Source organism: Rhea pennata, chromosome 1, assembly GCF_028389875.1.
Source record: "Rhea pennata isolate bPtePen1 chromosome 1, bPtePen1.pri, whole genome shotgun sequence".
Classification (NCBI taxonomy): Eukaryota; Metazoa; Chordata; class Aves; order Rheiformes; family Rheidae; genus Rhea; species Rhea pennata.
Window position 1 is genome coordinate 198,776,370 of NC_084663.1, and position 26,749 is coordinate 198,803,118.

Sequence of the window (26,749 nt, forward strand, 5' to 3'; positions counted from 1 at the left end):
CTGCTTGCACCGTGTAGGTCTTCCCGACCCACGTCAGTCACCAGAATGAAACGCGGGATACTGCTGGGACGCGGCTACAGCAGGGAGGTGAAGAACGGCTGGTCCCTCTTTCTTCGTGAAAGCTTTCCAGACACTGCCGCTTATTTTCCCCGCAGGGATTTTTTTTTTCCCCGCTTGTCGCGGGTGTAAATCCACGCGCGGGGAGGCAAGACGGGGAAGCACAGGGGCGCCCGGCAGAGCCAGGGCAAGCGCGGGCCCCAGCGGCGGGCTCGGCGCTGTCCCGCCCGCGCCGCCGAGCTGCCGCTCCGCCCCCGCGGCGGCGGCGGCGGCGGCGGGGCGGCCCCGCGCCCGGCCCGCGCCCCCCAGCCCCGCGCAGGCAGCGCGGCCGCGCGGCGCCGGCGCCCTGTGCGCTGCTGCCCGGCCTCGGCCGCGCTGACGCCGCCCGGAGCTCCGCGGGGCTCCGCGCCGCCGCCGCCGGCCGCCCGCACGGGCAGAGCCATGTCCGGAGCCCGCCGGGGGCCGGACCTCAGCTTTCTGGAGGAGGAGGAGGCCAGGGCGATTTTCCAGGTGCTGCAGCGCGACTCGGAGCTCCGGCGGGCGGAGAAGCACAGAGTCAGGTACCGCCCGACCGGGGGCCGCGCGGGGCGGGACAGGGCCGCCCGCCGGGCACGGCCGCGGCGGGCGGGGGGCAGCGGCGGGATCGCGGCCGGGGGCGGCGCGGGCCCGGCGGGCGGCGGGCGGGCGCGTGTCCCGGCCAGCAGCGCGGCGCGGCCCGCGGCGCGGAGCGCCGGTTCTCCCGCGAGCTGGCGTGTCTGCGGGGATCCCGGGGACCCCGGGGGGCTGCGGGGATCCCGAGTGCCTGCGGGGATCCTGAGGGACTGTGCAGATCCCGAGGGGCTGCGGGGATCCCAAGAGCCTGCAGGGATCCCGAGGGGCTGTGGGGATCCCGAGGGGCTGCAGGGATTGCAAGTGCCTGCGAGGATCCCAAGAGCCTGCAGGGATCCCAAGAGCCTATGGGGATCCCAAGAGCCTGAGGGGTCCCAAGAGCCTGCGGGGATCCCAAGTGCCTGCAGGGGTCCTGAGAGCCTGCGAGGATTCTGGGTGCCTGCGGGTATCCTGAGGGGCTGTGGGGATCCCGCGTGCCTGCGGGGATCCCGAGAGCCTGTGAGAATCTCGAGGGGCTGTGGAGATCCTGAGGGCCTGCAGAGAGCCCGAGAGCCTGCAGGGAACCCAAGGGCCTCCAGGGAGCCCAAGAGTCCTGTCCCAGGCTCCTGTCCTGTCCGGTCCAGCTGTCTCAGGAGCAGCACATTCAAAAAATGCATGTTGTGACAGAGGTGGCCTGGCTCATGACTGTTTCTTCATGTGTCTCCTTTCTCAGAGAAGGAGACCCTTTCTGACCTTGTCACTGTCTCTGGGTGAGGCTGACGATTCATACCTGGGGAGGCAATGGTGGTGGGGAGGCTTTGCAGGATCTTGTGAGGAAGCGATCAGCCCAGGATGTGGCTGCAGTTACGTTCACAGGCTGGTTCCCGAGTAGATCCTGGCAGCTTCCTGATGCGAAGCCTTGCTGAGAAAATGTTCACAAGACCCTTTCAAGTTGCTTAATTGAATTTACTACATATTCATGATGTACACAAGGCATGACACTTCATGTGAGCCATATGAAGAGGCGGAAGAGCCTCAGTCTTGTTTCTAACTTATCACCCACGTACCATCGCCAGAGCTATTTGTATATTGACAGTCAGAGCAAAGGTCAAAGGAATAATAAAATTGGATAAAAAATGAACTATGTAGCCTTAAAGGTTTCATTTATTCCTCCCGGTGAGACCTGAGGTACCTTGTGGACAGTTTGCTGGTAGAAGGCAGTGTCCTCTCTGATTCATAGCTTGGGACTTGTCACAAGTAGTGGATTCATGTTAGAAATAAAGGGCTGTTAATGAGTAACATTTCTGTTGAGTGGATTTTGGCACTGTAATTTTTATTTCCATCAAGTGGATTTTATGATGAGTATGGTTAAACATTGCATGTCAACACGGACTTACCTCCAGAGAAATGCCAAGATTTACACAGAATGTGAACCTGGACGGAGTGAACTTTTTCAGTTGCTGTGCTCCATGATTGGGTATTAGCTTCCTTTCTTCATTAATTTCTGTTCCAAATCATCTCATGACAAAAACAGGAGGAATGTTTTGCTAGATGTGATAGAGTACATGACTGGATAGTTATAAGATGGCCTAGAGTCTGGTCTTGATTTTTAAAACTGAGCAAATGCAGTGAGCCTTCCAACTCTATACATAGACTTGTGAAGCAGTAGCCTCCTGTTGAATTCAAGTTTTACCTACCATCAGATTTTTATTTGTTTCTCCATACGTATTCTATGACTTTGTTGACAGGAATCGTCTTCTCTTTATGCAAAGGCTGCCAAAATAAACTTATTGTACAAAAGGAAATACCTAATGATGCATTACTGAGATGGAGTCTACTTTAAATCTCAGTTGAAGAAATATTCAGAAATAAGTTGAGCAGAAGATAGGTAAAGTGTTTATGATTAAGGCATCATACTGAAATCTAAGTTAAACTCCTGGATCTGTCAAAGGCTTTGTATGTATCCTTCAGCAAGTCTCTTAATCTCTTTTAGGCCTAATAGAAGTACTTTTATTTTCTCTCTCCACTTGTCTACCTGGTCTTATTTAGACTGTAAGCTCTTCAGGCCAGAGGACTCCAATCATGAATATAGATAGGTTCCAGTGTCTGTGGTGTTGCTACTATAATCTAAGTAATAACAGTGATCACCCTGGAGGGTCAAATTCTGCAGTTCTTATATGATCACAGGGAGCTTCAGAGACTCTATAAAAAAGTTACATTTGCTCCTCTAGGCCCCATGTGCCACCCCCTTAGCTCTAACTCATTATTGTTATTATTTTGTACATGTTTTTGTACAAAACCTGTACAAAGGTTTTGAAATAACGTCAGGGCGCTATTGCAGCCTACTCTTGTGATGCTTTTGTGGTGATATTGAAGGTATTTAATTTATGCCATGGTTCACTCGGAGGCATGTCAGAGATGATGTGGGATGGAAGAAACACTTTCATTAACACTGCTTTTTTTGGATGAAGTCACTGAAGTGAACTGTCCCCCAGACTGTTCTTGGGCATAGTTTTGGAAAGAGCTGTTTGGAACTGGCAAGGCCTAGGGAGCGAGTTAATAATAAACCAGTGGGACAAGTTTACTCCTTGTATTATTTACAATTTTATCAATGATATTTACAGAATCATTATTTACATATCACAACATCCCTGTATGGACCAGTCTGGACTGAACTGATAGAGGAAATGAACACTCTGCAGACAGACCAAACCTTGGGTCCTAATGATTGCCCTGGTCTTATACGTGCTGTTTCGTATCACACGAGGATGCAAATCTCTTAAAAGAACAGTGGAAAAATGAAACCCATTCCCAGATGCAGCTCACTCAGGAATCTCAAAAAAGCAGGAATAGGCTTTTTTTCATTTTACAAGCTGCATTTGATGCTATATAAGCGAATGTTAACACCAGTTAACTCTGAAGGACAAGCATCAGAAGTAAGACCTTCAAAAGATGAATCCTGATGTCCTATGTGGCTTACTTGTCCAACAAATGCCAATAATGGTTCAGGGGAGTTGCTTTTCACACAAACACAAATGTATTGCTGTGCTGCATGAAATACTCACTGCTCCTACCTCAGGAGGTTCCCAGCTGGATAGTACTTTTTTCTGCTCGTTGCTTATCTACACTAAAAGTTTGGTAGAAGCATTGTCTCTCTTCACCCACACCAGCCCCATCTCCTCATGAAATTAAATGCATATTGGGGGCATTCTTTGGAAAAAGGCTGGTTGTTTTATACCACTTCTCTCCACCTCCATTTCCTTTTCACTTTCTCTTTGTTGCCTCTGTGCAAAACAGGAGTGTGAGACCTTGGCAGTAGTGCATCTGTGCAGCTGTAGGCCCAGTCTGAGCCCTGCCTTGGGCTTTCCCTCCTTGCTACTAAAGAACGTGTCACAGCTCATGCTCTGCATCCACTTGACCCTTTTTATGCTCCCTTGGTGCCAGCCCTTGACAGCTTCCAGGCAAGGGCTGGGTTGGAAGATTCTCAGTTTTGTCTCCCATTCACACAGAAATAAATAGTGACCTGTCAGATCATCACTTGCTCATGTTACTCACCCATTAGCTCAGTTGGTTAGAGGGTGGTGCTGTTAATGCCAAGGTTGTGGGTTCGATTCCCAGATGGGCTACACTGAGGGTTGGATTAGATGATCTCCAGACGTCCCTTCCAACCTTACCATTATATGATTCTATGATTACTTTCCATGAGTGTGGTGTTTGCCTCTTTTCTCTTTGTATAGTGCCCTCTGCACAATACCTTTAAATAGCCACAGCAAACAAAACCTGCCGACTGTCGATTGGAGTCTTTCTCCCACAGAACAGGGACACAGAAATCAGAACTGTCAGCTTTGACATAACTCACATGACTGTGCACTGCCATACACACTGAAATTACTGTAGAAATGTAGTAATCATGTATTTCATAATGTATTTTAAAAATACACATTAGTTTTAATCTTATGTAACACCCAGCTTCAGTATTCTTTGTTGGTCATTGAACCCAGTCTCATTCATAATATTCACTTGCAGAAATAATCTATTATTAGCATTAGTGTGGGAGAAGAAACAAAATATATGGTCTGTGTATCAATATATATGTACTGTTATGTGAAAATAGTTGCAGTATAACAGACAGAAGTTTTATTCTGTCACAAAATACTATTTTAGTAAGCCTGATTAATAAAACTCATACTTTTGCAGATGCATAAAGAAGAAGGTTCCTTGTCTCAAATATTTCAACCTAAATTAGATATCTAGGAGGAGATAGGTAGATGACTTGTCCAGAGGACAGTATCACGTTGACTTACTAACAATTCAGTTTCTGTAAGGACACAACAAATGTTTACTGTAGGTGCAGCAAGTCAGCTACAAGTCAGCTTTCCACAGCTAACAAAATAGGCTTGAAAATCGTAAGATAAAAAACATTGCAGGTCTTAATTGATTTCTGTTTTCCAGGCTTCAGGGTGCACCCAGATCATGTTCTCAGGCTTTGCTCTGCAGCTGCTGGGAACAGAAATCAAAAAAGAAGTGACTGCTGACATTTGCACGCAAAGCCTCAGGTCCCAAAGGCTTGACAAACCTGTAGGTGCTGCTCTCTTCCATCCTTTCTCCAAGAGCCCAATGGACAAGATAATAGGGCAGGCTGGGTGCTTCTCATCTCTCCAGGGCAGCATTTCAGATCATGGGCAGGTAGGAGAGGGACTGGCAGTGCCTGTACAAAGGCTCAGCAGCGGTAGAGCATGAAGCTTGGGGAGACAGAGGTGGAGCTGCTGCCTTGTATCTCCGAGGCAGCTCCTCCCCCTGCAGACAGTAGAGGCAGACGGAGACAGAGGACTGTTCCTCAAGCAGGTGTCTTTCCCATCAGCTCTGGGGCTGTCGATGTCTCAGACTATCTGAGCACAGGCTCAAGCTTGGTGCAGAGATGCATCTCCACCACTGAAGCAGCACAGGGGCCCAGCTGAGACACAGCTGAGACAAGAGGAGCAAGGAAACATGGAGCCAACTGCATAGAAGAAGCAGCAGGTAGGGGGTTGTGGAATGAGTAGCTAGTACATTTCCAGGTCCAAGAAGTGAATAGTTGGGAGTTAGAGAACAACAGCTATGGATAAATAGAAAATTTATGTAAAAGGGCAAAGAGCTCTGAATTCTTTAATTACTTGATTTTATTTAGGAGTTTCTTCTGTTGTATGTGATGCTCCCTGTTATCACTACATTCAGTCATCTTGTGTGATTTTAATTTATTAATCCCTGAGAAAAAGGGAAATACTGTTATCTTCATGTTCAAATGAGACAGAAAATAACAGAGAAGCTGAGCAACTGAGCAGGGAATTCAACCTAGATCTCTTATTAGCAGCTTACCAGATAGATCATCTTTCTGGAAGTAACTTTGCCTGTATTGTATGAGGATTTTTTTTTTCAGTAGGAAGAATGGAAAAAAATTAATTACCCATCCCAAAACATACTTTGGACATCAGCCACCATTTATGAATGGACACTGAAAAAAGGGAAAATGCAGTGCAGCTTTGGGGAGAAAATAGCACTTATTCCCTTTGCTTTCATTTGTTTTGTTTATTTCCAGGTTGAATTATGGTTTTGACTTTTTTTTTTTAGTAGATTTATTCTGACAGATCTATGACAATGAGAATAGATGGCAGCAAATCAAAGGTTTGTTGATGGAAAGCAAAATAAATTAACTGGGAGACATACTTAGCACCACTCTTGTCTTTGGTGATCCATTAAGAACACGTAATTCTTGTGGGAAAGGTGAATCTCCTCCTTACTTTGTTCTACACTGTCTCTAAAATAAATTACTTGGAAATACTTATTTGTTACAGGATTGCAACAGTTCTTACTGCCTTACAGCAGATCATTTACTCAGTTCATGATTTGTTGCAGCTAATCCTTTGTTGCGTTCTGTTGGCCGCCCTTTGGTCTCAAAAGTTTGAGAACAAAATGCTGCATAGGAAGTGCATCTTTTTCTTCTTTTTTCCATACTTAAACCCTAGAAGGCATATATTGCCAAGGTACAGCCATACACAGCCCCGTCTTGGTGCTTTAGTTGTTCTGACTTGCTTACAGTTTGAGGGGTCTGATGTTGCAGCCTTTATTCCTGAGAGTAACTTTGGCTTATCCACAGAAGCAGTTTCGTTGACCCTCTTGCAGCCTCTAGGATGACTAAGAATTACTTCTTGGGTGTTAGAGGTCTGGATTAGGGGCCCAACTTCTTATAATTAGAATGGATTTTCAGAAACCACCCCAGAGTGCCCATAAACTGCTTGGTGAAAGAGAGAATACCAGGACAGCACTACATGGGTATATTGTGGTTTCGCTGGAGCTTCCTCCCCGGACAAGCCATTATTAAAGAAATTCTTTCACAAGAGATACTCCACCCAGGATGTTTCAGGGTATGATTGCCCTGCTGTGTCTTGTTTGTGAAGGAGATACTATTACTATTTACTGCTGATACTGTGCCACTGGCATGTTCAGTGGTTTTTAAACACTTAAGAGAACAGATCCTTGAAGCCCTGAAGTGCTAATATGCTAAATAACTCTAAATAAAAGCAAAACTGTCAGGAAAGACTGTAATTTAAAAGCCTTCCCTCGGTTTGGCAACCAGTCGCTGCTGTGAATAACCCCACTGTGGGATTTCCCGTGTTTGAGTGAAGGGTGCTTTTTGTAACCAACGGCAATCGGTTAAGTTGTGTATCAAGTTACTACTACATTTTTTTCTCATTGCTATTTTCAAATAATAATATATTATGGTGGCACCTGAAGTAAAAGACTTATTTTATATCAGGGTGGGAGGTTTACAGTCTGCTGTGGAGTGGCAGGAGGAGCTCCAGAGAAGTATGCCATTTTTTATTTCAGTTTTAGCAGTGTAGATGTGGACTAACTAAACCTAAGCCCATTGTGTAACTCCAAATGTACATTATAGAGAGTGAGAGCAGAATCTGGACCAGCATTGCTGCCGATTCTTTGGTTGCGTCTTTTCAGAATAATTTCTTTCAGTGTTCTAAAAGGTCAAACTTTTTCTTGAGCGCTTTGTCTTTGTTTGTGATTGATAGCTAGTGGAGTTGCTCTAGCATGTATGAAGATGGAGCTTGGCCCAGGAAGGTCCTTGCTGAGGCTGCTGGCTTTCTTCACATCTGCTTTCTTCATGGCCACCAGCTGTGTTCTGCCCAGGTTGGCCCTGAGCCCTGGTGGCCAAACCCCCGGGAGGAGGGAAGGGTGCACTCAGGGTGCTTTCACTCATGTGGATCCAAATGCAGACATTGGGCATTAGGGAGAGTTTGAAATGGCCATGAGGTGGCCATTTTCATCAGGAGGAAGGCAGCCACCCATACTAAGCAGGTATGGACAGTACACTAAGACAGGGCAAATGCATGAAGAGAACTGTCTGAAATGCAGGGAACATCAGTAAAGTTTGGTCACTCTTGCTTTAGCTTGGCTTTCTTATGTATGTCTATTAAAAGCTATTTGAAATTCCAGTGGCCCTGCTAAGGGGAAGGGCAGAGCGCTTTGCCTGTCACCACTGTAGAGAAAGAGGTCTGCAAGGAGCGGCCTTGGAAAGTCCTCCAGAATGTTTTCAAATACTCACAGATTCTAGCACTGTCCTGACCACTTCAGATCCTTGCACATATCTCAAAAATATTGATCTGGGTAAGTCAAAAAAGTGTAGCACAGGAACACGTCCAGTTCATGTTGGTAGTGGCTGGACTTCACTCCTGGTACTGACCCAACTGTGCTCCATTCAGGTTATGTGTGCCCTGTAGTCTGGTCCATGTCTGCAGCACATACTGAAATGTATGCCCAGGCAAGGGTCCTGATGAGACTGCGCTTTCCACACTGAAGCCTCAGGTGCTGTAATTTTGGCGCTTTTCATTCCTAAAGTACTTTAGATTAAATATCCTGAGTCTATCTAGATATGCTGCACTTGCACGGCCTATGGATGTGGCTCTTAGAGAAATCTGCTTAGCAGCTGGGAGCAAAGCTTCCTGGACTGTATGTCAAGGCTTCAGCTGGCACTCATTGGTTTGTATCAGATGCATATGCATTTTGACAGTATTTGAAAAATATTGTGTGTGTCCATCTTCCTTTCTCCTTTAAAATTCATGTTTTGACAGTGGTTTATATATATGGAATTTAATCATCTTTAAAATCTCTTTGCTCTCATCTCATTTTCTAAGTGACTGGAGCTTGGCCAAATGGACTTTTAAGCTTTGGGCACAGAGACTGTATTTTTTTCTATGTTGCCTAACTCTAATACAGGGTTATGTAGTCTAGGGACAGATCTCAGTTCTGTTTTCCTGTACTTGATTTAAATTTAAAAATGACTTCATTTCCTCATACTGACAGTCTGAAACCTTCCATGACTTACAGAATTTATGTAAGAAATGCATTAAATGAAGTAGGGAAAAATGGTAACTTTTTGTGAGGTTTTATGCATCTGAATGTTCACATAAAATTTATTTCTAATCCTTCTTTGCAGCTAGATTGTCATGTTAACACCTAATGTTAATGTAATAAGCTGTATTTAAATGCCTACATTTTTAATTCCTATCAGGAACTACAGGAACTACACTCTATTGGTCAGTTCTTATCTCAAAAATAAATAGTTGTGTGTATTGGTGCCATACTGGCTATGACCAAACACATCAATAAAAAACTAAAGCTAAGAGTAAGTGATGAAAAGAAAAGTGCACTCTGTTTGTACATTATTGTAGGTAAATTATAGTTTAATTCGTGGTTAGAATAATAAAGAAACCCCAATACTTCTGATTGCTGCAGCTTTGCATTTCCAGCTCTCCAGGCCTGAGTGCAGAGAGGGGCTGCTGAGGAAAGCTGCAGCAGTGTGGCTGGGGGCTCTGTGCTCTGCTTCCTTCTGCACGGGGATTTGCATGGTCTTAAACAGTTCATGTAGCCCTGGGGTGCCTCCATTTCCACATCTGCATCTTGGATGGAGGTAGCGCTTCCATCTCTTTGGAAGAGTTGTGATAAATTATGAGATGCTGAACTGCTATGGCAAAGGATCTGCTTAAGTATATAAGCCTTATGCTTCTAGATGAAAAACATCCAGTGTCTACGTTCAGATTTTATATTATGATTGCTTTCCCTAATTTAAAGTAATGTAAGGACGGCTTTTGCGGTATTACAGGAACGCGTAAACTGTGCATACATATATTGTGACATTGTGTTACTCCTGCTGACCAGACTCTTGCTTCAGCTTCAGCTGTGTGTGTGTGACCCTGCAGTTAGATGAGATTGCCAAGGTCTGTTTTGAGAGCCTTAGGTTTCAAACTTAGCTCTGTGCAAACAATTGTCTAAGTCCATTTAGAGCCGGCAGATTTTAGAGCTCCAGCCAGGTCCATGGGCTATCCCACACAAACCTGCTTGTAAAGTCCTTGGTCTTTACATGAAAACAATTCCTGTCATTCAGCGTTCTCAGCTGGCCTGTTTCTGTTTCTTTGTTGTTTTTTTTTTTCTCTTACACTGTTAATTAGGAAAAGTTTTATAAAAAGAAGGCCATGTAGTAACATGAGGAATAGCATCAGCATTGTACATCTTTGGAAGGTAGTTCAATTTGTAATATATGGCTGAGCTGGGTATTACTTGCACAGAGGGCTGTCTCTAAGCATGCTGCCAATATTTATAAAAGGTCTCACAATCAACGGCAGCTCTGCTTTGGAAGAGTAAATAGATCTGCTGTTAATGATTAGCTTCAGACTTACTGGGAGGCCTAAGAAGCCCTTCCAAACCATCAGCACCAACTACTGAAGCAGATTTGCCTCAGATTTCCAGACATCCAGCAGGCCTTGCTGGGCTGTTGTGCATGCTCAAGTACATTGATTTATGTAGTTACAAATATTCAGAAATCTGAGGTTCACATATTTATCTGGCACCCTGGATATATATCCTTATTTCTATATAAGATTTCCCATACAGAAATTCAGGAGCCCAAAACTTACTCCTGACACGTGATACACGTGATGTGTCCTGCAAAACAAATCAAAATCTTTTTATGGAGAATTATACCCATTCTACTTATTAGCATCTATTAATGCTAATGGAAATTCCTATTAATGAAGTCATCTCGGTAGAGATATTAATTACTACCAGCCAGGAGCACATGTGGCACACTTTGATGATGATAGATAGCCTTCCTCTCCATTGCATCATGCATTTGTTTTGCTGTTACTGTATACTTACTATTGGTAGGTAGCTTGTGAGTATTGACAGCATAATAAAGTGCAGTACACCCTTTACCATGCACGTGGGGTTTTGACCTCTTGTTTACAGCCTGTGCAAAGAGATTGTAAATCATCTGTAAAACACTGGAGCTTTCCCCTGGTTTTCATTCCTGGTAGGGGACGTGGCAGGGAATCCAGCTGGAGGGTCCCTGACGGTTGTGACATTACTACGAGTATTTTTCCTCATTGCCTCTTGTTGATTGGCTGCCCAAAGGACTAAAAGCTTTTGTATTCTAACTGTTTATAAGCCTAATAAACCTTCTCTATTTGTTCTGATAGGGCTGAAATAATATTTTAATTGTTAAACCCAGTGTGGCTGCTAAGGAAATGGTTTATTGTAACAGCAATGTTTTGTGACTTTATTACAGCTTGAGATGAGTGTTTAATACATTCTGAGCTCCGTGCTTTAAAATCATAATGTTTTGGAGACAGTCATTGAGCTCTTGATTTCTGAGCTTTCATTGAGAACTTCTGATCCCTGAGCTGCCAGAGCAGAGCAAATCTATGCAGTCGCAATAAGAAGGAGCCTTCTCCTTGCCCTGGTAACTGCTCCTGGCAGCTCCTTACAAGATTTTGTAGTTTCCTAGTTTCAGGGGAACAGGCAAAGGTTTAAAGAGGGAATGGAGTGCTGGACTGAGTGAAAGAAAACAGCAGCTAGAATAAGAAGTCCGCAGTAGAAGAAGTTGCAGCTTTGGGGCAAGCCAGAGGTAACTTTCAGCCACTGTACAGAGGGAGCTTAAGATAAATATCTGTTAGACACTGAAGACAGTATGGGTTATAGAGAGGAAAGGTGTGTTCAGCACACAGTGGGAATCCAGAGAATTGAGAAGAGACGTGGAAAAAGGTGGATTTATCCCATGAGCAGACAGGGTGGAGCTTCAGCACGGGGAGAGCTCACGTGTTCCCCGCTGTATCCCTGAAACGTGGCAGGGCTTAACGTCACTCTGTGACGTCTGGTGCCAATAAAGTGCCTGGGGATAAAATGACACCTACTACTTGTAGCTGTCTCCTTAAGTAGCACTACTGGCTGCTTGGAAGTATGCTAGAAGTGGGTATCAAGATTATGGGCAGGAGTAGTATCCTTCCATCTGCAATGCCTCTGTCTCAGAAAATGTACATTCTGGGAGAAAAAAGCAAAGGGAATATTAATTCCCTTTTCAATTTCTCTCCACACCTTTCACTCAGTTTTGCATATTCTCAGATTCCAAATATTTGGGAATAATTGTGGACTGGTGACTTCAGCCCAGGTTTACAAACATGTCCCCTAGAGTTCAGTGTTGGGCTGTGAAATTTTTGCTATTCACCTGAAGGTGGGCCTTCCTTGGCACTTTCAGTTATCCCTTTCCACCCAGAGCAGCATCCCAGTGGACTCCAGCTGCCTGACCTGAAGCCTGATGAAGGCAGCGAAAGTCGTTTTATTAATTTCATTGGTTTTGGATCATGGTCGGAGGGGAATGCCAAACCAGCACACTCCCCAGGCTTCCTTGTTAGGAAAGTTGCCCCTTACACCTCTTTAGTTTTATTGCTTAGATATGTTTTCTGTAGATAGCTTAGTGTGTTAATTATAAAATCAATACATAATAAAAAATGACAGCAGTAACAATAATAATAAAGCATATGAAGACTTAGATACTAAACAAATATGTGTTGGGGGAGGGTAAATGAAATCCATTTGATTGATTAACAACTCTCTAGCAGGTTAGATTCGAGCAGTATTATCAACACATCATTTTATTAATCAAAAATAAGATAACATAACCTATCAGCATTTTGGCACGGAGAGGCCTTGATTTTCTGGAGAATTATTGCATGAAATGCTTAACTTTATAAATTTGAACGTCAAAGAAATTAGATCTGTGTACTCTGTCTCGTGGTGCATGCAGCCAAAACGCTGGAGTCAGTTTTCCTCCCTGATTCATATATGTCTGCATAATGTTTTAAATATAATAGTGAAGTTGACCTGGTTTGTTTACATTATCCAAATAGAAAACATTGAGAAAGAAAAATAAATAAAAGATTGCTTTAATGTGAGTTAAAAAAATACCAGCTGCAAAGAATGCAAGACTGCCTTAAAAAATTGGCCTGTTGTGCATCTGCCTGTACTGGGACAGAGTATCTTGGCTCTGTGAAAGCTCATTTCTCTTCCCGATAGGATTAATCTGCCACAGAAGTGTCTTTGGCACCTTGGAAACCAGAATGTTGTTGTTATTCCTGTTATGTGTTTATATGAAAGGGTGACTAGTTTGGGGTTTTTTTTAATTACATCAGCTGTACTAGGCTGTTGTTGTCAGTAATATTTTCTCCCTTTTAAAAAAAATTACAGCTTGAAAGTGTGTCTTTAAATGTTTTTTTTTTTTTTTTAAATTACTGGGAACATGTAAGCAAGAAAATATTCTTGCATATGCATTTTAGAGCTACCTGTGGCTATGATATAGCCACAGTGTACTAGAAAATTAACTGGTTGTGTAAAGTGAAGTATAAAGCAGCAGGAAAGTGATATGTTAAAGCAAAAAGTTAGGAAATAAATGGTTCTTCAGGCACTATTTTTTAGCATCTCAGCCTTTCGTCGCCGGCAAAGTGGGGAGTATAAACAGAATAAAGGCCCAAGTTTGTTTTGGGTCGCTGGCTTTTGCGAAATAACTGCAGTGCCGGCGCGGGTGTCGGAGGCTCTTGGCGCGGGTCTTGTGTGCGGTCCCCCGGACGGGGAGCGCTTCGCGGCCACGGGCTGCGGCTCGTGTGCCTCCCCGGGCGAGGCGGCTCGCCGCGGCCCCCGTCCCCCTCCTCTCGCGTGCGGCAGGAACCGCTGCCGGCCGAATGCTGCTTCTGCGGAGATCGGTAGAAGCCGTAATTTTTGTTTTGGCAAACGTGGGATTGAGTCCTCTGTCCCCTGCAGACAGCAGAAACTTCCCCAAAACTTGGTTGGCAGCCCTGTTTCTGCTGCCTTACACATTTGTCTTCTGCTCTTTACTCTGTACGAGGGTGGCAGAAAAAACACTTTTCCTCCCACAGCAGCAGCAGAAGCTCTTATTATCATACCAGGAAGCGGCAGGTAGAGACTACAGCTCTTTTGGCGAGATTTCTGCCAACCCACGTGAAAGTCTTAACGCATGCAAACAGCTAGGTTAGCTTTTCCCTCGAGACCTCTGTGTAAGAAATACTGGGCCGCGCTGATGCCCGTAAGGAAGGGATGTTTTTAAAACCGCTGCAGAAGGCTTGCTCCCGGGTGAGCCGTGCTCTGCGGCGCTGCGCAGGATAGCAGACGGGCGACGGGGAAGAGGGCTGCTGGGGGGCCACCGCGGCCGGCCCTCCGCGGGAGGGCAGCCGGGAGCGCGGCTTGGCGAGGCCGCAGCCGCTCCGGGGTGCTGCAGCCAGCCCCAGCTCCGTTGTCTGCTGCCGAGGGGAATATTACACCCTCATTTCGAACCGTATTAGTCTGATTCTCTACTCGCGTGACTGTATATCCATGTTAGATTCCATGCATGTGTTCGTGTAAATGTGCACAAAAGTTTGAAGGGTTTCTTTCATGAGATGGAGATGGCAGCACAATTCATAAGCAGCAAATTCACAGGTAATGAGTACGGACAGGGCCAAACATGGACCAGGAAAGACCTTAAAAAAAAACTGTTTGTGGCGGAGTCTGTGCAAGCTTTTTGATGTATCTTTGCATCAAATGCAAATTCTGGTATGGTAAATGCTAGAGTAAGTGGACTTTGTGGTTTTTTTTTTCTTTTATATGGAAAACATACATTTAAAGCAAAGAGATATTAATATACATATTTGTATATTTGTATATTAAGTAAGAATCACCACAGTGAGAAAATGCCTTGAAGAACTTCCTCGGGAAAAATTAGTGATGTAGGGAATTCAACTGTATTGGGAGTTTTTTACCAACAGATGGCACTACACTAAACATGATTTTCACTGGTCCGGTTTGAACTGATGGCTTCCTGTTTAAAAAAGACTCCAGAGCTGTAGTGAGAGACCGAGCGTACCCTCCTCATTTCAGTTGCTTGTTTACATCCTGCGTTGATGAGATGAGCAACTCATTCGGGTTGTTTTGAAAGATGGCAGGGACGGATTATAGGAGAGGGTCTCCACTTCGTTTCGCGGGCGAAGGCCGTGCCTGCAGCCGCTCCCGGGCGCCTCATGCCTGGCTCCGCGTCCCTCTGCGCCTCCCCAGAGCCTGGACCCCGTGCGAAGGCCGCGTCGCTGAGGTCACGCGTTTGGCACCGGGGAGCGCTTTCTTCATCGCCGCCTCCCGTTTCGGGTTACTGCGAGGCTGTTTTCCGCGCTGCAGATGGCATTTGCTGTGCTTAATCGTTCCCACAGTGCAGAAGTGTCTGTGATGATTAATATTTTTGCTTTTGTAATGCATAAGATTATTCCAAATGTCTAGTACTTGTGCATGTGTTTGTCTTCAAGGGAAAAGTTCACTAATTTAGCAAAAATGTCTCTGTCCTGCCCAACTATTCTTCAGATGCCATCAGAAGAATAGTGGGTGCGTCTGTGAAAAATGTGCTTTATATCAATTCCAGATAAAAGTACACACATTTCCAGACTAAGCATTTAATTTTAAGTTAGTTCTCTGAAGTAATGTTGTCTCAAAGAGAGAAAGAGAGGTTTTTGTTTAAATTGATAACTGAAATACTGTACGTTCTCTGAGAAGGTCTGTATTCCTGGACAGGCGTTTTACCATAGATTAAGATGAAAGACTGAAGTGAAAGCCATGTCAAAATATTGGTATTACATCTGCGGGCTGTGCACAAAGTCTTGCTCTGTTGACTTCAGAATAGGTTGGGTGTGGATTTGCCACCTCTGCATCTGTGCTTTCGGCATTTGTATATTGTAATTTGAAAACAAGTAACTTTGCATGCCAGTTGCACTATTCAGATGCCTTTGCAACTGTACATTATTCTGTTATGTGCAGATAAACAGCTCATTCCTATCACCACTTGGTACAAGAACTGATTCTGGTACTAAGCAGCTTCATCACTTCTAGTCACATCCGTAAAGCTTGCTCAGTCTCTGCAGCTGCCTGGCAGAACAGTCATATTCATTATAAGTTGGTGGTATATGTATTAAACACAGGCAAAATCACTATGCAGCAAGGAAAGAGGAAAATGCGATAGGCTAGTTGAACATGTCGCATGAATACCTGTGAGCTGAAGTCCACGTTTATCGTTCTGCTTTAAGCTGGAAGTGGCCGGTGGGCATCCCGCTGCCAGGGCCTCAGTGAGTTTCTTGAAAATCCAAACAATCTTATTACTACTTCTGCTTGAATTAATGGCTAAATCTTTCAAGAAGCACTTTCTTACAGTATTATTTATTTCAGTTAGGTTACTGACTGAACTTAATCTTACTTTCAGTTAGTTTTATGATGCTTATGAATTATTACCTGAGGTTTCCAAGGAAGAAGGATGCACTTGTTTGGGGCAGGGAGTAACGTAAGCAGTGAGTAGTCCAGTTAAGCTCATCACATGATCTCTTTGATGAGCTGGAGAATTCTTTCGAGTGAATAGATCTTGTCTCCTTGTATCTCTTTTTAAAGTTATATTATTTGTAGAAATTTACTGTGAATATTTACCTGAAGAACAGAGAGATTTCCTAATAAAGAGCTGGTACCATCTAAAACAAGTTTAAAATTGTGGGTTTTTTCCTTTTTAGAAATCTTCTGAAGAGAAAGACATCTCAAGCAGGGCTGCAGGGAGTGACTGGAGAATGGTTTGAAGAAATACAAAGAAAAAAATTTCAAAATAACCCTGACATCAATAGAATGCTGAAACCACCACTAGAGCATCAGCTAAGGAAGAGCAAAAAGACCAGTGAGTTGCATTTTTCCAGTTTCTCTCCTGTATGATGATGGTCACCAAAGCAATATCTTAGAGTTCAATAGATAAGGAGTTTCCGAAATTGCATTGAGTTCTTTCTCATGTCAAAGTTTTGCCAAAAATATAGTTTCAAAATGAGCATGTTTCTTTAAGCAAATTCTATTAAAAGCATAGCTATGAGTCACAATACAAAATTCTTGATATTCTTGTCCTACAATTTCTGTAAGCATAGTAAATATAGTGGTTGATTAGAGCAATAATACTTACTTCATAGAAAATCTCTTTTAGTCTACCTAATTTTCCTAAAGGAAATAGAAGTACCGAAATGACATTTGGAATAAGAAGGTAACCCAGGTTAGGGTGAAAGAGGTTTGACTGTACTGGCGGAAAACTCCCTGATAACACTGAGCTAAAGGTGTGCCTATGTTGATTGTGAGGGTGGGTGACACAGAGCCTGGAAAATTGGTCTAACTGAGAAGCAAATGTTGGAGATCTCATTTCATAGGTGCCATTGCTCATCCAAAATGAACACATGCAAAAACACGGTATTTCTACCAAAGATGGCATCTGCGCTTTCTTTTTCATCTTCCATCCAGATTTCATGCATAATGTATGCTGTTATTGCACTCACATTTCTGCACATTTTTCATTTAGCTTTTCCTATTTTTGTATCACAGGAACTTTGTGCAGAATCATGTAAAAAGAATAGTAGTTCCAAAACAAGAAGTGAAAGAAATTTGTCTTAAAACCACAGACCTACACAAAACAGAGATCTAATTCCTCTGCCTTTTCCCACACATTCCCTCTAGTCCATGGCTATCTACTGTTTTTCTCTTTCAGTGATGGTCTAATTGATATATTATCTAACTCTGTAGTTGCTCTCATCTTGTATTTGACTTTGAAAGCTGCTGCTTCTATTTCAGATCTGAAAAAGGGGTTGTGTGTGTGCCTCAGAGGCTTCCCTGGTATTTCCAGCTTTATGAATTGGTTTAATAAAAGGTAGTACTTCTACCTGCAAGCCCCGTGCCGCCTGCGTCCCTAGACCATCGTGGCTATGGCGGTGTCACCTCCACTGCTAGGTCAGACAGTGTCCCCAAGAGGTTAGCTTCTGCAGAGCCTAAAGGCTGCTGCGTTTTGTAATGCACAGAGATTGCCACCGAAGTGAAAGCAATATATCACGTACAGATATTAACCGTTGCCTTGGAGTGGCCCAGGGGATCCCATCATAAAGAATTCGATGATACTCTGGACACCTTAATCTGAATTAGTTATGTAATGACATTATACGCCATCAAACCATTGCATATTCAGAGCTGCAATATTTATATTTCTTTAAAAAGTGAAAAGCAAGTGACTGAAGATTGTGAGTGCCTCAATTTTCAAATGTCTAATTTGCATGTATTTTAATGGTTCTGTTTTTCAAATGGTTAAGTGCTAATTACTTTCTGAAAATCAGCCTCATTTATCTCTCAGATCACCCCAAAACATCAGTGCTTTTTCAGACTTTAGACCTGCTTATTTTCATTTTAGTCATCTGGTTAGCCACTAGAAAACAGTATGTCACTTAATCTGTCAAAAAATGTCAGTAAAATCAGATTTTTCTGGCATAAAAGTTAAGTGAAAGAAAACTGCTTGTGAAGATTTAACTTTCCTTTTAATACAGTATTTAATAAGAACTTGAAACAAATCAAATTTTTGTAATATTTTTAGATCATAAAGAATTGAAAATGTCATCCTGCACAAATCCTCAAGCGCAAAAAAACACGACAACTTCCTTTTTGGGGTTCAGATCACCTTTTGCTTGGCTTTTCTCCTTCAGAAAATCAAGGAAACACCAGGCTCAGAAGCAACCACGGTGAGCTATAATCAAAGTATATATTCTTTCTAGTTTAAAAAAGTGTATGAATTGTTCTAAGTTTTGCTTAGAAAACTTTGTTAATTTTCCAGTCTCTTAACTTTCAGCTCACCTGGAAGATGCCGATTTTACTTGGTCTTGCATTGAGATTTCTGTTACGTGTCAGAAAAATAAAGACTAAGTGGCAAGTGGTAGCTAAATTTTCGTAGCTCAATCTCATTTGTTCAGGTTTGGCATAAAGGCTTGAAGTGTATTAAAGCCTCTAAACTTTGCCGTGACTGCATTTGATTTACTTCTTTCACAAGAGGTCAGAAGCAAGGCACATGGAGATCTGGTGCCCTACGGCTGTGACACAATGGGAAAGCAGAGTTTTCCCAGGTGCTAAGCCCCGGGCAGCTCTTCTGCATCAGTTCCCACCATTTCTAGCCCAGGGACAGGCCTGGTGCTTTAGCTGTAGCCAGGCAAACAAGATGGTTTTCCAGTACTTTTGTCCTTGGTGCTTCTTCTGGGCTTTGGTTTCCGCTGGATCTGTGCCAAAGATGGGTCTCCTGAGCAGGGTTGAGCTGCTGTGTTGGAAGAGTGTGCTTCTCCCTCTCCGTCCGCAGGCCTAAAGCCACTGTTCGGAGGGAGCTTGCGACTACGCTCAGGCTGATCAGGGTGCCTGCGTTCACCTAATCCCTTCCTGTGTGGGTCTCTTCTTCTAGGTATGTCAGCAACACCTTAAAGAAATAGTTACTTTTGTGTACATCTTAGAATAATGATTGCCAGTCCCAAGCATTACAATAAACACAGAAGAGGAGTGCAAGCCTACAAAGAGATGGCAATTAGCCTGGTAGGTCGGCTTTGTAGTGCAGCAGCTTGCAGTTGTGGAGTGTTTATATGGAAGCTGAAAGAGATTTAAGGAGAGGTTGGAATGGAAGCAGGTGAACTGTGTGGACGGCCACTGGTAGCAACTGTTGTACACAGAAACACTTGCAAAGTTTTAACACTAGGAAGCAGAACATGCTTCATCCTTTCCCTCCTTTCCCCCATTAGGTGGTAGGTCCTTCGGCTGGGATGTGGAGTGGGGGTGAAGGTAAGGTAACCACGTAGGTTAGGGAGTCCCTCCTGCCGGGGGACGGTAGGCTGCCTGTGCAGAGTAAAGGGGCACTAACGCCTCCGAGGAGCAGACCTCAAGGGTGCCGTATGCTTACGTGAGATAAGGTAGCTGATACGAAAGCAAAGGTCCAGGCTTTGCTCTAGAATCTAAGCATTACAATTATTTCATATTTTCAAAATGTGAAAAGGTAAATTTTGCATACTTATCACATCAGCTTTTCTGAGACTTACTTATATTGCTTTTCCACAAAAAAAAACCCCACATATCTTAAATTCAGATCCCTTGATTTCTTACAGAGCACAGCTCGAAAAATAAACAAGTCAATCCTGACGTGTAACTGAGCTGATTGCTACATTTTCTAGTCACGCCTCTCCGTGAAAAACTCCCCCACCCTTTTCTAGGTGTTGCCCTGGCATGTGGTTTGCTTTACGCGTAGACAAAGCATTGAAATATTCTGCCTCTCACCAAGTAGAGTTATTCTGGAGAGCTGGTGAAATACAATAGGAGGCAGCACTGTAAAGTCGTGTAAGCCGGCCTAACTGTCAGAAGCTCTTAAACAGCTGAATATTAATGGCTGATAGAGAGTCCTTTTGGTATTGGAAAGCCAATTTTATCAGCCGTGGTGGTGTTTTGCTGTGAGAATAAATTATGGATGCTGCAAAAGAGACTATACCTATGTGGAGATACAGAAGATGGTAATAAAAGGTTTGTAACGCTGTCGTTTGACGTTAGTGAAATGTTTGATCATTTTTGGTTCACAGGTGTTTGGTATTCTTGAACTCAGTCTTACTCTTTTCTAATATGTAACTATGATTCATACTGGAAAAAAATGCTGTTTGTGTTTTCAGTATATTTGAGTTATACACTTGTTGCTTAGTCGGCTTCTTATGGAATACTGATAAGAGCAGTATAAAAGAAAACGGATTGTAATCTGGCATGAGACAGCTTGGCTATGGCCCGGGGGGAGGACAAGTGCCTCAGCGACAATAACAATTTGCAGCAGATTTTAACCCATAGGTCTGTATTAGTAATAGTTGTGGTAGTAGTGGAGTCATACTTTTAATCTTACGTTCTGTTGCCATAAAACAGATACATGTGTATATAAATGAAAGTATTATTTAACATGTAACTTCTTGCTTTTCCAGAGGAAGTGGTATTTTTTCTGCTCGCAAGTATTTTTGAACTTTAGCAATAACCTGACACCTTCTCTGTTTGTAGATAATAGATAATGTTTACAAGTGTGTGTGTGTGTGTAAACATTGCTTAATATTCTACAGTAAAAAAGAAACTGGATTACCTTTTCCTTAAGGTAAAAAATATTTCTCTGTAAGTAAGCAGAACTTTAATTTCAAAGTGATGAAAAACTTGAAAGAGTTCAGAAAAAAGAATGAGAAGATTAGGCCGTGGAGAGGTTGGCACGGAGAGAAGATTAAAACAACCTTGTCAAGAATGGCAGGGAGGAAAATAAAGGAGGATGCAAAGACCAGCTATTTTTGAAAGAACAGTGACAACGAAGAGATGGAGGAATTTAGAATAATGCCAGAGGTGAAAATGAAAATTTCATTTTTGCCTAGATTGTCAGAAAACATTTCTCACTACGATGTTGACTTCATGTAGCTTCCTTGCACAGAGCAATTGACTCTACGTTGCACAGAGCATAAGGTGGGGAGAACTGTAGAGAGCAGCTTTGCACAGTAGAGCTGAAGTAGAGAACATCTAACAGAGCTTCTGCATTTTCGTTAGGCTTGGAAGTAAAATTGAGATAACTTCATAAAAATCAGGATGAACTGAACTGCTTTGAAAGAAATCATTGCAAAAAAATATGATATATGCATTTAATGCTTAATTTAAGATAGAAGCCTTAGATCATGTTCAACATTTTAGTTTAAGGCAAGAGTTGCATACTTCTCTGAATTCTGATTCTGTAAAGCTCATTTACAGGGACCAAGAACCCGCTGAACTACTGGCTATTCCTACTGAATGTTACAAAGAAAATATAAGTGTGGATTTAGATTCTCTGGCTTGATTCAAAGCCCACTGAGGTCAACAGGCTTGTTTCCATCAGTTTCAGTTGGACCCCATGCCGGAGAGGAATTTTGGTTTTAAAGTTCACAATTACAGAAGCAAAAACAAATTGCACCTTTCAACTGTTCTTCCCTGCCTGCAAGCACATTGCAAACAAATGACAAAGCACTTTAGGAGGAAAGGCTTGGCCGCAACGAACCTGCCAACAAGCTGGTTTATACTTGTTGCTGAGGCACAATAAAATAGTCTACCTGAGCACAAGAAGATTTTAAGAGCCTAAGAACAAGGTCATTCAAAAAGACTCTGAGAAACAGGAATGAGCAGAACCTTCTTTCCCTACTTCGCTTTCCTTCTAGAATTAATTTCCTGGGAAAAAAGGTTTCTGAGACAGGGTAGAACTGAGAATAAGAACAAGCTAAGCAAGATTTCTTCCAGGGGTTTTCAAGCGACTGGATTTGTTTATTTCCAGACTAAAGATTTGCAGACTAGAATAAACTCACTGAAGTCAATTCAGTCAAAGTTTATTATTTATGTGTCTGAAAGTCACCGTGTAAAGTGGAATATCTCTTATATTATATTATTATATGTATGTTTCTCAACTCATTCTAAAAACTACATTACTGAGAAGCACTCTCTAGCCATTTCTCTGCCAAACCCTTGCAGTCCTGTACAGCTTAGGAGAAGCCTTTCCTTAGGTGCTGAAGATTGTTAAATTAAGGCTGATTTGGATGGATAGAAGCAATTCCAAAGTTCACATCAAAATAAATCTGCCAGTTGTCCCTCCTGCTCCGCAGGGGCAGAGCACGACTCTGAATGTAAGTAGGGTAATGAGGGAGAGGAAAAGGAGTAGTATTTCAAATGCAGACCATTTACAGATCTGTAAGTCGTAAGCTTCCATTATTCATAGTACTCTGTAAGTTATTGTTGTTGGAAAAGGAAGTAATAATATCTTATTGTAATACTGGATTTAAACAATTACTTTATATTTCAGACATTGAGATATCAGTAGGTTGAATTCATTCTTGGCTATGCAGCTAGAACATTTGCAAGCTGGCAAAGCCAGACAAACTGAATAGTAAATTCCCCCAGCATTTATTAGCAGGGTTTTTTCAGGAGAGGTGTGGATTCTTCATAAAATAGTCTTTTCAGGTGCTTTTCAGTAATTAAACTGCTGGTAAAATCATATCATAAATTGATGATTTAAATCCTTCTGCCTACAGATATGACAGTTCTGCTAGCACATCTTCAAAAGTGGAAGAAATGGCAACAGTAAGTAGCTTAGCAACTTTATGATCATGTATGTTTAAATCACAGAATTTTTGAAAACTAGACCCCCTTTTTAAGCTGTTGATATAATTTCTGTTTAAATAGTACTTTGTAGTTCTTATTTTAAATGCTAAGTAAAACATCTGTGTTGTGACAGTGTTGGGTTCAGTAGGAAGAGTGAAAAGAGTAGCAGACTTGGGCAGGTAGTAATCGAGCGCCTCCTCCACGCTCAGAATTCCCCTACCAGTGTCACAGTATGGTTGTGACACTGTCACAGTATGGTTGAGATTAGAAGGGACCTCTGGAGATCATCTAGTCCAACCCTTCTGCTCACGCAGGGTCACCTACAGCATGTTGCCCAAGATTGTGGCCAGACAGCTTTTGAGTATCTCCAAGGTTGGAGACTCCACAACCTCTCTGAGCAGCCTGTTCCAGTGCTCAGTCATTCTCAGTAATAAGTTTTTTCTCATGCTCAGACAGAGCTTCCTCTGCTTCAGTTTGTGCTCATTACCTCTGATCCTGTCAGTGGGAATCACTGAAAAGAATCTGGACCCATCCTCTTTACACCCTCCTTTCAGAATATTAAACACATTGAAAAGATCCCCCCTGATTTTTCTCTTTTCCAGGCTAAACAGCCCCAGCTCTCGCACCTTTGCTCATAAGAAAGATGCTACAGTCCCTTATCATCTTTGTAGCCCTTCACTAGACTCACTCCAGTAGCTCCAGGCCTCTCTTGTATTGGGGAGCCCAGAACTGGACAGAGCACTCCAGGTGTGGCCTCACCAGGGCTGAGTAGAGGGGGAGAATCACCTCACTTGACTGGCTGTCAACACTCTTCGAAGTTGCACCCGGGATACCTTTGGCTACAAGGGCACATTGCTGGCTCATGGTCAACTTGTCACCCACCAGCACTCCCAGGTCCTTCTCTGCAGAGCTGCTTTCCAGAAGGTCAGCCCCTAGCTTGTACTGGTGCGTGGGGTTATTCCTCCCCAGGTGCAGGACTCTGCACTTGCCCTTGTTGAACTTCATGAGGTTCCCCTTTGCCCAGCTCTCCAGCCTATCCAGGTCTCTCTGAATGGCAGCACAGCCCTCAGCTGTGTCAGACACTCCTCCCAGTTTGGTATCATCAGCAAACTTTCTGAGGAGGCACTCTGTCCCCTCATCCAGGTCATTGATGAAGAAGTTGAACAGGGCTGGCCACAGTACTGAGCCCTGGGGAACACTGCTAGCTACAGGCCTCCAACTAGACTCTGTGCCACTGATGATGACCCTCTGAGCTCTGCCTTTCAGCCAGTTCTCAATCCATCTCACTGTCCACTCATCTAGCCTGCACTTCCTGAGCTTGCCTCATGAACATGAGGATGTTGTGGGAGACAGTGTCAAGCCTTGCTGAAGTCAAGGTACACAACGTCCACTGCTCTCCCCTCATCTACCCAGCCAGTCATTCCATCCTAGAAGCCTAATGGATTGGTTAAACATGATTTCCCCTTGGTGAATCCATGCTGACTACTCCTGATCACCTGCTTATCCTTCACATGCATGGAGATGACTTCCAGAATGAGCTGTTCCATCACCTTTCCAGGGATAGAGATGAAGCTGTAGTTTCTATGGTCCTCCTTCTTGCCCTTCTTGAAGACTGGAGTGACACTGGCTTTCTTGCATTCCTCAGGCACCTCTCCTGTTCTCCATGGCTTTTCGAAGATGATAGAGAGTGGCCTGGCAATGACATCCACCAGCTCCCTCAGCACTTGTTGGTGCATCCCATGAGGGCACATGGACTTATAGATGTCTAGTTTGTCTGAATGATCTCTAATCCCTTCTCCTCCCTCAAGGGAAAGTCCTTCTCTTTTTCAGACTCTCTCCCTGGTCTCCAAGGCCTGGGATTCCTGGAGGCTGGTCTTAGCAGTAAAGACTGAAGCAAAGGCAGCCTTCAGTATCTCTGCCTGCTCTGTATCTTTTGTCGCCAGGGCTGTGCCTCATTCATCAGTGGGCTCCCTTCTCCCTAGTCTTCCTTTTGTTGCTGATGTATTTGAAGAAGCCCTTCTTGCTGTCCTTGACATCCTTTGCCAGAATAAACTTCAAATGGGCCTTGGGCAGTAGAAAGTTATTTTTTGGCTGAAGGTTTTGTATTTTAAGTATAAACTCAGTTCAAACATAAAACAACACATCTATTTCTGATGTCATTCAAGTGCGGTCTATTGAAATAAACAGATTTCCTCCAAGGATGACATATGGTATTATTTTAATTACTTTATTGCCCTCTATAACAAACATATCTTTTATCCTCTTCTATTGTGTGGTATAACCTTAGGGGGGACTAAAAAGACGTACAGTATATAATGAAAGGTACAGAGAAGGTAAACTGCCACCTTCCTTCTGTCCTACTTACAAAACAAAAGGGTAATCTATATTAATATATGATTCAGACAAAGATCTTATCAGGATTCAGAGCTGGTTAGACTGTAAGGATGTAAGTACTAAGAAAAAGGAGAACTAAAGTAATCAGTTTTTTTTCTTAAAAAAAAAAGAGAGAGAGAGAGAGGGGAAAGGTTCTCAGCTATCACAAAGCAGCAGAATTCTACAGTTATCAGCATTTCTACCATGTGAGAATGTGACCTGAGGGAAATATGGATGGGATGTGAACCTCTACATCTTAGCACATAAATTAAACTCAGATTGATGGGGAATAGGAAGAAGACATTTTCCCCACTGATGAGGTAATTTATTTCAGTCCCCCATGGTGCTGTCTTACTTCCCATCATGAAACTGTCTTTTCAGTGCTTTGCTCCACAAAGGGCTTGGAGAAAATGGCCTAAATGGTCATTTGTGAAACCAGTCAGAAATTAATGACCTTCTAAAATCAGTGGGTACATGCAAACATAATTTAAATTTTTATTTTTTTCTTTGCTTTACAAAAAAAAAAAGTGTAACTAAATCAATACTAATCAGCCTTAGGTGTAGTAATTAAGCAATCTAATTGACTAGCTGTGAAAAGATAAAATGTTACAATACGAAAATCAGCTGTGCTATTTGATTATTAATCTCTATTAGGAGGTCACTGAATTTTAAAATGTGCTGGTGGAGGAAGAATTGATTAGGAAAAATTAAGAGCTTTTATGTGATAAGGATGCATATGGAGAGAAAAAAGGGTCACTATACCCCTTATTATAAGCTCATTATAATTAATATATCTATAACATACTGCTATATGAGTACAAGATGAGTGTATCTGCTTATACATCAGCAAGAGCCTCTAAAATGCATGCACTTTTGCAAATCTGTTGTTGTATATTTTAATAATACATTATTTAATTTCAAAAAGAATTTTGGACCCATAGACCGTTTACTGACCTATGTGATTTTTGTTGTGTAGAACTAAAATCATGTTTTCTTAAACTTTTTAGCAGGCAGAAACATATAGTCCCCCAATGTCAGTGGAACCAAGTTGTCATTCTTTTGATGCAAACCAAGATGAATTGATGGAAAAAAGTACACAAGGATGGAATGAACAGCTAGAGAAAGAGTTCTTCCGTGGTATGTCTGTATACTTACTTTGTTCTGTTGCTGTTGTTACCAGCAGTGACTGTGGCGACTAGTGGCAGAGAAAATTTTCTGCAAAGGTACAGGCTGTAAAGATATGGCTTCATTATTTTCTAGTGCTGTGACTATTTTTTTTTCTGACTTTTTGTCTATTCTGACCTTAGGTTTAAAATTTGTCACTGGTCACTGTTAGAGTCCATTTCATCTCATCTTGATCCAGTTCAGAAGAATCACATCTTAAAAGTGT

General features: G+C 42.9%; 1 protein-coding gene across 2 annotated transcripts in view; it reads left to right on the forward strand.

The window, feature by feature from the left end:
* The first annotated feature begins 498 nt into the window (after positions 1-498).
* The window catches only part of EXPH5 (exophilin 5), a 35,525-nt gene continuing 9,274 nt past the window's right edge, over positions 499-26,749 (forward strand). Inside the window, exons 1-5 of one of the 2 annotated variants that reach the window (XM_062567259.1) lie at positions 499-617; positions 16,554-16,711; positions 18,428-18,572; positions 22,917-22,965; positions 26,367-26,496. In XM_062567259.1, the coding sequence (XP_062423243.1) occupies positions 499-617; positions 16,554-16,711; positions 18,428-18,572; positions 22,917-22,965; positions 26,367-26,496 (601 nt within the window). Of the gene's footprint in view, positions 618-16,553; positions 16,712-18,427; positions 18,573-20,363; positions 20,377-22,916; positions 22,966-26,366; positions 26,497-26,749 lie in introns of those variants that run through there. The other variant, XM_062567258.1, reaches the window with a different exon arrangement.